Source organism: Trifolium pratense, linkage group LG1 (assembly GCF_020283565.1).
Source record: "Trifolium pratense cultivar HEN17-A07 linkage group LG1, ARS_RC_1.1, whole genome shotgun sequence".
Classification (NCBI taxonomy): domain Eukaryota; kingdom Viridiplantae; phylum Streptophyta; class Magnoliopsida; order Fabales; family Fabaceae; genus Trifolium; species Trifolium pratense.
In genome coordinates, this window is record NC_060059.1 from 49,038,468 (window position 1) to 49,050,997 (window position 12,530).

Sequence of the window (12,530 nt, forward strand, 5' to 3'; positions counted from 1 at the left end):
AGTTATAGGTCTATCACAAGAAACCTATATATCAACAAAATTTTAGAAAGATTTTGGATGAAAGATTGTTCACCGAGTATGGCTCCCATTGTGAAGGGCGATAAGTTTAATTTGAGCCAATTCCCTAAGAATAATTTTGAGAGGGAACAAATGCTTAATATTCCATATGCTTCCGCTGGTGGAAGCCTAATGTATGCTCAGGTTCGCACACGGCCTGACATTGCATTTGCAATCGGAATGTGAAACAGATATTAAGTAATCCAGATATGGAACACTGGAAAGCTGCATATAAAGTAACTAGGTACCTTCAAGGAACCAAAGACTACATGTCTATGTATATGCGAACTGAAATTTTAGAGGTCAAAGGTTACTCTAATTTAGAGGTTGTGGATTGCGTTGACTTAAGAAAATGAGCATCCGGTTACATTTTCATGTTAGCCAGTGAAGTTGTTTCTTGAAAAAGCGCAAAGCAGACCTTGACCGTAACTTCCACAATGGAAGCTAAGTTCGTATTTTGTTAGTTTGTATATTTGTTTGAGACTACATCACATGGTGTATGAATGAAGAGTTTCATTTTGGGTTTAAAATTGTAAACTCAATTTTAGACCACTAAAGATACATTGTGACAATTCAACCGCGATTTTATGGCTAGGAATAACAAAATTAGAAGTCGAATTAAGTGTATCGACATTAAGTATTTAGCCGTAAGAGAGCGCATTAAGGATCAAATAATTATTATTGATCATATTAGTACTGAATTGATGATTGCCGATCCTTTGACTAAAGGCATGCCACCGTCAAAATTTAAGGACCGTGTAGAAAAATAGGACTCGGTTCCTATATTTGGTTTTTGTTGTAAGAACAATTTTGTTTTATGAAACTCTATGTATGATATTTTCTCATGTTTTAAGTTCTAAGTGTACGTACAAATTTGATTTTGAGAAATATCTTTTAAGTTTGTAACTTGAATAAACATAAATGTTATAAGTTTATTCATTAAGTTATATTTGAGTTTGGTTCCACTTTATGATTGTATACATTCAGTTTATTAATACAACTCTTATATATTATGTTATTTTCTCATATTCATGCGCACTTTAGTTTTGAGAAAATATATTTCATTTTGGACCAAGAATAAACATATTGTTTATTCATTAAGTTTTATTGTTACCACATTAAGTATACACTTGAGTAATTAAATATGTCGTAATACATAAATGATAATACTCGCTTTTAGAGGAACTATCACTATGATTCACATGTTTGTTTCTTAAGGAAGGTGCCTGTTAACTTATTTAGGCCAATTATTAGATCCTATGGACCAAGTGGGAGAATGTAATAATTTATCGGTTTTACTTTACAAATTATTGTTAATAAAACCTCACTTTTAATGGTCCATAGGTTATGAAAGTTTTGATTACTAATTAGTCATAAGATTAATGACAATTAATTGGGTGGTAATGGCTTGTTTATTCTTGATGGTAGAATCAAGCATATATAATAGTCTTTGGTCCCTAAGCTTGCTCTCATTCCATTATTCAGAAATATATACACCATCTATATAGTTGAGAGTAATAGCTTAGAAGACTCGAAGATTGTGCATTCACAACACTATAACAATGGCTAGAGGTATTTGTTTAAGTTCCTATTTTCCGCATTTGGTTTATTGATCTTGTTGTTCTTTTGTTGTCAGGAACATAGGATCAATTGAATTTATCTTACGGTATATATTATGACACTCATTGTTGTTTAAACTTGAGTAGTGTCATTAAAAAAAAATACTCATATATAGCATGAGTGTCATAAACCCTACCATAATATCCATAAAATTTTGACTAATAGACATAGAAATATACATGCAAAAATGAGATCAACATTATACACTTTGTATAATCTGAAGCTGCGTATCTATTCAAACAATACAATCTAAAGGAAAAAGAATGAAAGTATTAAAAATTCAAAAAGGAGTTCCTAGGGTACGTTTACAAATTAAAATGTTTTGGTATAATTTCTTTCTAAATCAATATAAATAACTTTTTCTAATGTTACAGATGATGTTGTGAATAATGAACATTATATTACATTAATCTCAATGAATATATCAACCAAGGTCTTCTAGGTGTTGGGAACAAAAATGCCGACATATCCAAATGCTAGGATGAAGAAAGCAATCGCTTGCATGAATAGGAATATGAAAAAGTAATTTTTTCCATACATAAAATCATAGCATCCACAATATAGGAGGTAGAATCCAACGAAAAGTTCTGTCATGTGAATCCTAATAATTTAACATAAACACAAGGTAATCAATATTCTCTTGCATTTGAAAGATCATATAAAATTTATTTACTAAAATTTAGAATTCTTTAAAATGAGATGAATTAAATACGAATTTTTTAAAGGGCAAAAATTCAAAATTATATTAACGAAAATCATGATTTAGTAATCATATTTTGAATTTTTTTTTTGTGGAGGAACATTTTATGATGTTCTAAACATACATGAAAAAAATCGTTCAAAAGTACACGTTAACTTTGACTTAATAGTAAGGATCAAACTGAGTCTAGTAAAAATTTCTAAGGACTAATTAAAAATATAATAAAATTAAGTAACGACTAAACTTAGAAGGTTACTATTTTGTAGGGACTAAAAACATATTCAATTCTTTTTTAATTATATTAAAACATTTGAATTTTTGAATAAATTTTTTCATGTTCAAAATGTTATAAAAATTTCTTTGCAAAAATTTAGAATTTTTTAAATGAGATGAATTAATTGTCAACTTTGCAAATTTCAAAATATCAAAAGAAAAGTAGCAGTAATCTCTACTTAGAAATCAAATTTGGAGCTCCTTATTTTAGAGGAACTTTTTATAATGTTATATAAAATTTTGTAAAATAGTCATTTAAAAATATACATTATATTAATTAATATAAAAAACTATAATTGCGTGCAGAAAAATCTTATCAAAATAAAAAAGTACCACTTTTTTTATGAAACGATCGAAAAATGCAAAGATATTTGGACAAAATACATGAATCAGGTTGAATATATTTTATCCATTTTATACCTGTCTCCAATGCTAAATCGATGTTTTTTGTGAACTTTATTGCCACCAGCTTTGTCCTTAAGAGCATCTCCAAGTTTTTCAGTGACAACCCATTCATTCACTCTATTAGCCTCTAATAGACCAATAATTGTTGCCTTTGTTCGATGAAGAGACATGGTATTTTCAAAGAGAACCCAAAAGATAAGTAAATAGAATGACCTGAAAAGTTATTAAAATATTTGAGTATTTGACCAACCTAAACATGATTTTGAGATGTGTGACTGTGGAACCAATCATATGCTAAAGGTAAATATAGAAGAAAGAAAAAATAAGGTAAATAATGACCTTGGAGTTCCAACAGCTTTTAAAAGGGTGATGATGCACGGGAAATAAACGCAACTCCATTTAGGGACAATAACCTCAGGCACCATAACAGTTATAGGTAACACAATGCAATAGAACATAAATGTATTTATGTGGACCACAATCTTCGCAACAAAGAAAAAACTGTAAACAACATGAAACTTCTTCCACAAAGACACTTTCTGCAATAAACATGTAAACAATCACATGAATAAATTTAATTATTATGACCCAATGTATTCATCAAGGAATCAACCAATTACCTTATTTGTGAAAATCTCCATAGCCACTTTCCTAAAAAGATTAGCTGGCCCACATGACCATCTGTGTTGTTGATACCTATAGGCCTTTAAAGTACTTGGCAATTCATTTTTAACCTATAGACCAAGAAAATCACATAGTATATAGCATGAAACCAATGTAATGTAACACTCGTAATTCACATTAATTTTTGGTAACATGTAAAACATATGATTAATTTTGGTATTGGATTAAGATAATGGAACCTGTACACTAGAGAGGTATAAGAATTTCCATCCTTTGAGGCTAGCACGGACAGCCAAATCCATGTCTTCAACGGTGGTCCTATCTTTCCACCCACCAGCTTCATTAAGTGCTGAAATTCTCCACACACCTGCAGTCCCTGTGTCATTTCATCAACAATATTTGTTCATATGTTTCGTTACTTCTTTTCTCATATATGATTTTAATAAAAACAAATGGTAATATAGTCTCAAAGTGATAATTATTCTGCTATGATCTTTCTAAAAATATTCTTGAAAAAGGAAAATAAATGAAATAGGTTTAGGTATGAGATGAGATTACCATTGAAGCCAAAGAAAGCGTAAGTGGAAGACCCCACTTCTTGTTCCACCTTAAAATGGTAATCAAGTGACATTTGTTGCATTCTAGTCATCAAACATTCATCTGCATTCACTAAACACAAAGGGAAAAAGTCAAACACACTTAATGGATCACTTTCAAGTGATTATTTTTCACTTTAAATTACCCATATGAGAGCTAAATGTACTATTTATCTAGTCAATTAGAGTGAGATAGAAATCTGTTAGGGTTGATCAAAGTTAGTTATTAGTTTAACTATGGTTGATTATTGAGAATAACCGGTATATTAGTTAAATCGACTCTAATCCGATAGTTAATTTGATAAATTAAAATAGTTATTCTCTTTCATTATTTATTATTTCCCCTTTATTTATATGAACTAAATAAGATTGTTATTTGTTCAGGACTGGACTAAAGCCCACAATGCTTGAAGGCCCAATATATTATAAGGTCCAGTACAACTCATCCATGTTCAACTAGTGGCACACTGTACCTTATGCTACATAACAAAGTAAAGAGCACAAATGGGAAATTTCAACCACATTACAAGTTTGGATAAAACACAAAGGAATAAAAACCCTAATTACGAGGTGGAGCTTCCAATCTATCAATATTATAGGTTTCATGAGAAAGTTTCTGCTCAGTATCCACTTCCACGTAGCGAATGACTCTTTCATAAATTTCTACAACATAGTTGAAAGTGCTTCCTAAAGCATCCTTCACATCCGCCTTCAACTTGGCCCTAGTAGCTAAGAGCTCCTATATTTTCTTATCAGTGATAACCTCCTTTTTCTTCTCCTCCGGAGAGGCTAGAGCTTTAGTAAAATTCTTTTCTTCCCCAAAGCTTTGAATCCTACCCCGGAGCAAAGCAACTTTTAAAGCATCATCCATTAGCCCCTCCCCCCAAGGTAATTAAGACGATAGTCATGAGGGAGGCTTGGTACAACTGACGACAATAATTGGACAACATTCCCCTTCGCTCAAAATCCCCCAAATTTTGGATATGCCCAACATCTAGAGCGTAATTTGGGTTCACCACAAGGAAGTTGCAAAGCGAAGGAGGAGGAGAGGGAACAACCTGCAGATTGTCAGAATGATGAAGAGGGGAACTAACCAAGGCTTTAGGGGAGAACCCTCCCACTGAGGACTGTTCCGTAGAGGACTATTTTGAACAAAACCTTATTGTTGAGAATTCTCCTGGTGTGGGCTCTCATCCTCAAACCATTGTGTTTTTGAAGTAGTAGATCCCTTTGCAAATTCTACGCACAACTTCCTCTTGGTCCTAGATTCCTTATCTTTACCAAAGGGGGAATGAGCCTCATTCTCCATGATGAGCTCCATTTCCAAATCAAGACAAGCACTCCTAGTATCTTCCACAACAATAACCGAATGAGGAGAAGGAGGATCAACGTGATCCTCACTATCAGAATTGACTCCCCACGCAAAAGGGAACTTTCTGTTGTCAGTAATAGTCGTTCTTCAGGTCATGATCTCTGACAACTTAGTCATGTTATCTGCAAAGAAAATGGAAAGAAGATCAAAAAAAGAAATAACAAACAACAAAGCAGGCATTAAATAAAATTCCGAAGACTCTCACCGAAGAAGATATCATGACCCTCCTTATCTTTCTCTTCCATAACACAACAAACGTCAATGTAACGTTCATCGTATTGAGAAGTTTTCTTTTTCTTGTCATTTGTAGGGTCAGTAAACCTGCTGCAACTCAAAGGGCGATATATAATCTTTCATCCTCTACAACAGCGCCTTCTCGTCCTTATAAAGCTCGTCATCCTCATTAAAACGACACCAATTAGGAAACAAGATCCCATACGTCTTGGGAAGTTTCCCGATGATCTAAAAAATCGCAGAAAACAATTATCCACAAATTAAAGGTATTAGCTAGAAACCAGAATCCTTGGTCTAAATTTGCAGGAAATTCTGCAGGAAAAACACAAATTTCTAGTAGTGACACCATTAGCAACAAGATGCTACATGTCTTGATAGCCAAATACAAGCTTTTTCTTCTTACACCATTATAGTTCTTCCCATTGAGAATGAGAAGACTCGCGGGAAAGTGGACATTTGGATGACTTATCATTGCTTCAATCTTCGAAATGAAGCTCTAGATACCAGATGTTACGCATGGAGCATAACCATGGCAGGCAAAGAATGAATGCATAATTGAGCTTAATGCACTGTAACTGAGAATGAGCGATGCAGTGCATAAGTGTCATTGTGCTTAGGGTTGGGAACAGGTCAGGTCAGGCCGGCCTTGATAGGTCTGAGCCTAGCCTACGATTTTTCTTCAGGCCTGAGCCTGGCCTGCGGCCTATCAAATGTTATTTTTTTTGGCCTGGCCTGAGCCTTTGAAAAGTCTGACCTGACCTTGTAGCCTATTTAAAAGCCTGTGTTACATTAAAGTTTCTCTATATAGTCTTTTTAAATAGGCTAAACAGGCCTTAAAAAGTTCACATTTAAATTTTTATAATTTCTACAACATTAAGAAAAAATTAATAATATGATTAGCACAATAATTAAAAACTACTAAAATAACAAATACGATTACGACAAAGTCGCCATAATACAAATTAATTGCTAAGTGTAGTCAGCAACAAGCCAACAACCAAAATATAGGATGAGTTGCTACTTGGTCGAGAGAATGAGAGATGGAATGGAGGTGGAGTTTCTACTTTTAATTTATATGCGTGAAATATAAAAACAAATATATTTTCTCTGTTTTGTTAAAAAAAAATATTTTCTCTGATATTTTGTATTTATGTAAATAATATTTTTTTATAAGATATAAATAATTATTATTATAAACAGGTCGGCCTATCAGGCTTCGTAGGCCTTTTTAGAAGCCTAAGTATGGCCTATTTATGTAAATAGGCCGTTTTCAAAGCCTAAGCCTGACATTTTTAATAATCAGGTCAGGTCAGGCCAGACTTATACATGCCAGGCCGAAGGCCCCTCTAGGCTGTCTGACCTATTCCCAACCCTAATTGTGCTTCAAATTTCAAATGTACTTATGATTACTATCAACAACAATGACAATTCTTCAAATGAAGCACAATGTCGTGTTTTACTATTTTAGCAATTGTAATTGCACTATTGTGGGTGTGGGTGTGGATGAATCAGTTACAACAATATTTTTTCTCCGGTTTTATATATAAACAAAATTGAACTTTTTTACATTTATTGAAAAATATTGTATTTAGTCGATAATATATTAGATATATTACTACTTTTTTAATGAATCTAAAAAATTAATAAGAGACCGAAGTAGTACCAATTTATGTGTTTTGAATGTATATCTTCCAACTTCAACCGGAGTATTATATCTAGTCAATTATTAGTTCAACGTTTATTTTTATTTTTGATAAATAATTCAACATTTATTATTAAATTGTGGTTGACTATTGAGTACAACTTGTATATAAGTCAAATTGATTCCTCAATTCACGGAAAAGTTGATTTAATTTTCTCCCAAATTCTCTTTCTCTCTTGATGAAATCATAATATCAAGAGATTAATGTATTTAAATTAAAAAATCAAAAAGCATTTTGTTAAAAAGTCATCCCCACCTTTTTTTTGTGACTTTTTATATTTAAATGATCTAAATTCTAAAGACATTTTTTTTAATCCAAATTACCAAAAGTTGTAGATCTGGATCTAAAAAGTAAAAAGTACCCCCAAGCCCCAACCAAAATAACACTGACAAGATTAAAGGGCCACTTCAAGCACCTGTGATCTAACATAACATGTCCAAAACAACATAAAAACCACCACGTTTTTTTTTTACTTTTTTAATTATTGTTTTTAACTTTTAGTTAAGAAGCTACGTGTATCTTTGAATAGATGGTAAATTTGTCCCCATCACGTGTGTCACAGTATCTTAGTAAAAATTGCATTTTATTTAAAGCTTTAATCATACATGTTAGTAATTTAGTAATTCCCTATTAGTTTTGTTTTTTTTTTTTAACTAGTATTCGGACCCGTATTAAGTATTGCTAAAAATATGACTATAAAAATAACTATTTTAATATTAAATATTTTTTAATTATCAAATAAAAAGATGCTTAACAAAATAAGAATGAAAATAATGATTTTTTAATATATGTGGCAAACTCTATTATTTCACTACTATATGTGACACGGCATCATTTGGTGCGGCCACAATAATATATTCCGGAATGTGAACGACAACGAAATTGTATCGGACCACTTACAGTGTGAAGTGAATTTACAGTTCCGTCACTGCCATATCCTTTGTAATTTCACTTCACACCGCAATATTGCGACCGTATAAGGTGATGCATTCCTCAATCTGAAACCAAACTATCCTCATATCTATATTGTATGGTATATATCCATACATGTGTGAACTTCATATATGAAGCATAATGTAATTCTAGAAGAAGGAAGAAACGAAATTACCAAATGTCCAGCGAGCTTGAACGAGACCAATTTCCGAATTATTGAGAAGAAAAGGGATGGTTTGGCTGAGAAAATCAGGTTCTGGTTGAAAATCAGCATCAAAGATGGCAACATAATCGCATTGTGTGACATAGCTATGCTTTATTCCCTCCCTTAAAGCTCCTGCTTTGTACCCATTTCTGTTGTCCCTAACTTCATAGTTTATGTTCACACCTTTACTTTCCCATTTACGGCATTCCACTTGCACCAACTCCTGCATTTTTTTTATGTTCACTTTCCATAATCATTCATAATCACCTTTAATACAGATTAACCCCATACTAATTAGTCCTATCATTATTATTAACTATTAATAATAAGTGACCTAACCCACTTGGGTTGGCCTGGTGTTGGTTTGACACCTTGAAGTGTCGTCCTCTCAAAGTCTCATGTTTGATTTTTCCTTGTGCCAATTTCGTTGGACTAGTCCATAAAGAGTTAAAAAAACTCTGACTTTAAATGGGACCTCCGCAAGTGGGCGGTAGGATTGGTCCCCTCGGACTAGTCGATCCTTCAACCAGATACTGAGTTCAAAAAAAAAAAAAAAAAAAAACTAGATTTTAAAAAATACAGTAGAAGTTGAGTTTGATTGAATTGAAGTTGTACATTTGGAAGGTAGCCAAATTTAGCAAAAATACTAGACTTCTCACTCCCAACTCAATGGGGTAAAAATTTTCTAATTACTGTGGGTTAGAAAAGAAAAAGAAAACACTAATTTTATAGCATATAGATACCTTAATTGTTGGATCAGTTGAATCATCAAGAACTTGTATGATGATTCTATCGGAAGGCCATGAGAGTCCACATGCAGCACCAATTGATAGCTGATAAACCTGCATTTAGAATTAGACCCATATAAATGTGAAATTAAGAGAGAAAATTGTGCTTTTTAAAAGCTCTACTTGAAGTTAAAAAATCAGCATTGAACATATTAAAATTGAAAAATGAACAACATTCACCTCTCTTTCATTGTACATTGGAATTTGGACAAGAACCATTGGATAATTAGAGTTACCCAATTCAACATCATCATCCTTAATAGTCTCCCATTTATAACGTTTCTCTGGTTTTCTACCACACAACTTCACAAAACAAATGGCAATTCCCATGAAAACTTTCTCAACAAAATCCATCAATAACATGCCTAAGCATAGAAACACTGCCACTTTCAGTATTGGTACGACCAAAGCTTCTCTGATATGATTCCAAACAAACTCAAGTTGCATAACAACTCCTCCACTTGCTACTTGAAATGCCTCCATTTTTAAAAAAAGTTAATAATTTTGTTTTTGTTTCATGGGTCATGTAAAAGAAGAATGCTGGCTAAGCTAGAAGAATTAACTAAACCTTGCTAGTTGCTATGTTAAGGGAAGAGTGTTATTGAAACACTATAGTAGAAGAATTAACTAAAACCTTGCTATATATAAATATATTTGTTACTTTAATATGTTTGGGTGCACACTTGCACTGTGCACATTAAATATTAGTTATTCAAGAAACAATATAGGTGGCCAACTTATTGTAGGATCCACTGCATGTGGGTTGGCCGGCCAATGAAAGTAGCCACTTGCAAATGCTATGTATGTGTAGGGATCTGGATTGCCTACTTTAGCCGTTGTATGCAGTTACACGCAGTAGACGATCCAGACCTTTAATTATGATTGGACATCTGTGATTAAAACAGTTTAATATAATTTTTTAACAGAGGATTTGACAGACGATTGTCATTAGTTACAGCGTGGACGTAGTAACTGTGAGAAATTTATTTTCTATTTTTAGGATAAATACAGTTGAACTTTCACACAGTTCAACGAATGAGTGTAATTTGACCGATTTGGATTGGTTTTTGGTGAATTCAATATCCGAAGTAATGAATTTTCGGTTGGTTTGGTTTTTGGTACTTTTCAAAAATAAATCCGAACAAAACTAATCGATTTGGTTCGGATACATTAATGGGTTTGTAGCGCTTTATTTCTGATGTATTTCATGCTATTATTTTTTTCCAATATATAATCTGCTATTATTTTTTAAATCACACGGAACACTTATGTAATCAATTATCATCATTCATAAAATAAAAGACAATGACATGGTTTTCGAACAGATGTTTCAATTCAAACAAAGCTGACAATAATAAATTCATAGATTTTCAAATACAAAATACAATTCATAAGTCGAGTTCACCATCAAATTCACAATATGATATATATATATATATATATATATATATATATATATATATATATATATATATATATATATATATATATATAATCAAATGACACCAACTAATTTGACATCAAATGTTACACCTCTCAATAATGTTTTAACCGATATAAATTTTATAAAATCCACAGTTGGATTGAAAGTTTATATCATATAGATCATTTATGTAAAACTTTAGAAAAATCCAAAATCATTTGATATGTTATTGAGATACATCAAAGTTAACGGTTTGCGTCTTTTTTTATATGTCGTTAATCTTTATGTGTCGCAATAGCATATCAAATGATTTTGAATTTGTCTGAAATTTTACACAAATAATCTATATGTTATAAACTTTCAATCCAACGGTGGATTTTATAAAATTTATATCGGTTAAAACGTTATTGAGATGTGTAACACTGCTCAATAACGTTTTAAAGAATTCAAAGTTTACAAAATTCACCGTTGGATTGAAAGTTTATATCGTATAGATCATCCATGTTGAATTTTACAAAACTCTAAAATCGTTTGATATGTTATTGAGACCGATGAAGATTAATGGTTTATGCGTTTTTATTGAATACCGTTAATCTTGATCTATCTCAAAAACATATCAAACGAATTTAGATTTTTGTAAAATTCAACATATATAATCAATACGATATAGGGTGCGTTTGATTCGTAAAACAGCAAGGACTGGACAGAACAGTACAGGACAAAACAAGATAATACAGGACAGGACAAACTTGTACCGGAAAGATATAAGACGATAATAATTTTATATTCGAAAATAAAATGGATATTTTCGTATTTTTTATAGTTGTACTGTGGACAAAAAGTTGTCCCGTGGTTTAGTGAGGGACAAAAAATCTTGTTTTTGTCCTGTCCCTTATTACCTAATTTGTCCAGTCCAATAACCAATTTCAAATCAATCAGAGTACAACAAAAGTTGTCCTGTCCAGTCCCCTGTTTTTTAGCAAATCAAACGCATCCTATAAGCTTTCAATCCAATGGTGGATTTTGTAAAATTTGTATTCGTTAAAGTGTTATTGAGTGGTGTAACATTACTCAAATGTTACACTGGTGTAATTTGATCTCTCCCCTATATATATATATATATATATATATATATATATATATATATATATATATATATATATATATATATATATATATATATATATAATTAAATTCATAAGTTCAACACCAAATAACAAAGTACAACTAAAATAATAAAATATCAATTCTTTTCCTACTTGAATCGCCAATTATGCACCATCCCGAAATAACAAATCACTACTAGAAAAAGTTCAAATACAGACGAAATTTAGAGAATGGATTTATTTTTTCTTTATTAGAGACATAATTAGAAACAAAAAAGAGCAATCAGAGACTGAAATTAAAATATATGTATTATTGACAGATGGTTGAGACCGAATATTCCGTCTCTAAATTTGTCTCGTCTCTACATGATTTTTTTTAATTATAAATAAAAAATAGTTGGAGACGAATTTTAGAGACAAACTTTAGTCGTGTCTAATGAGTTAACTTGTTATTAAAATACTTCCTCTGGTTCTTTTTATAAGGAACACTT

At 31.7% G+C, this 12,530-nt stretch overlaps 2 protein-coding genes across 2 annotated transcripts in view; both read right to left on the reverse strand.

The window, feature by feature from the left end:
* LOC123904271 (glucomannan 4-beta-mannosyltransferase 9-like) overlaps positions 1–12,530 on the reverse strand; it is a 92,590-nt gene that overhangs the window by 40,272 nt on the left and 39,788 nt on the right. The window lies entirely within an intron of this gene.
* On the reverse strand, positions 1,854–10,183 carry LOC123904297 (glucomannan 4-beta-mannosyltransferase 9-like). The gene is made up of 9 exons (XM_045953981.1): positions 9,691–10,183; positions 9,466–9,564; positions 8,693–8,945; positions 4,238–4,348; positions 3,919–4,055; positions 3,676–3,789; positions 3,395–3,594; positions 3,071–3,268; positions 1,854–2,278 (listed from the first exon to the last, which is right to left on the reverse strand). The coding sequence occupies exons 1-9, from the start codon at positions 9,991–9,993 to the stop codon at positions 2,116–2,118; spliced, it is 1,578 nt and encodes a 525-aa protein (XP_045809937.1). The 5' UTR covers positions 9,994–10,183; the 3' UTR covers positions 1,854–2,115.

Excerpts from the sequence above, each read along its gene's own strand:
- LOC123904297 (XM_045953981.1), bottom strand. The coding sequence starts at position 9,993 with ATGGAGGCATTTCAAGTAGCAAGTGGAGGAGTTGTTATGCAACTTGAG. Across the intron at positions 3,595-3,675 it reads TGGAGATTTTCACAAATAAG|AAAGTGTCTTTGTGGAAGAA; the intron begins GTAATTGGTTGA and ends TGTTTATTGCAG. Across the intron at positions 2,279-3,070 it reads CGATTTAGCATTGGAGACAG|GATTCACATGACAGAACTTT; the intron begins GTATAAAATGGA and ends TTAAATTATTAG.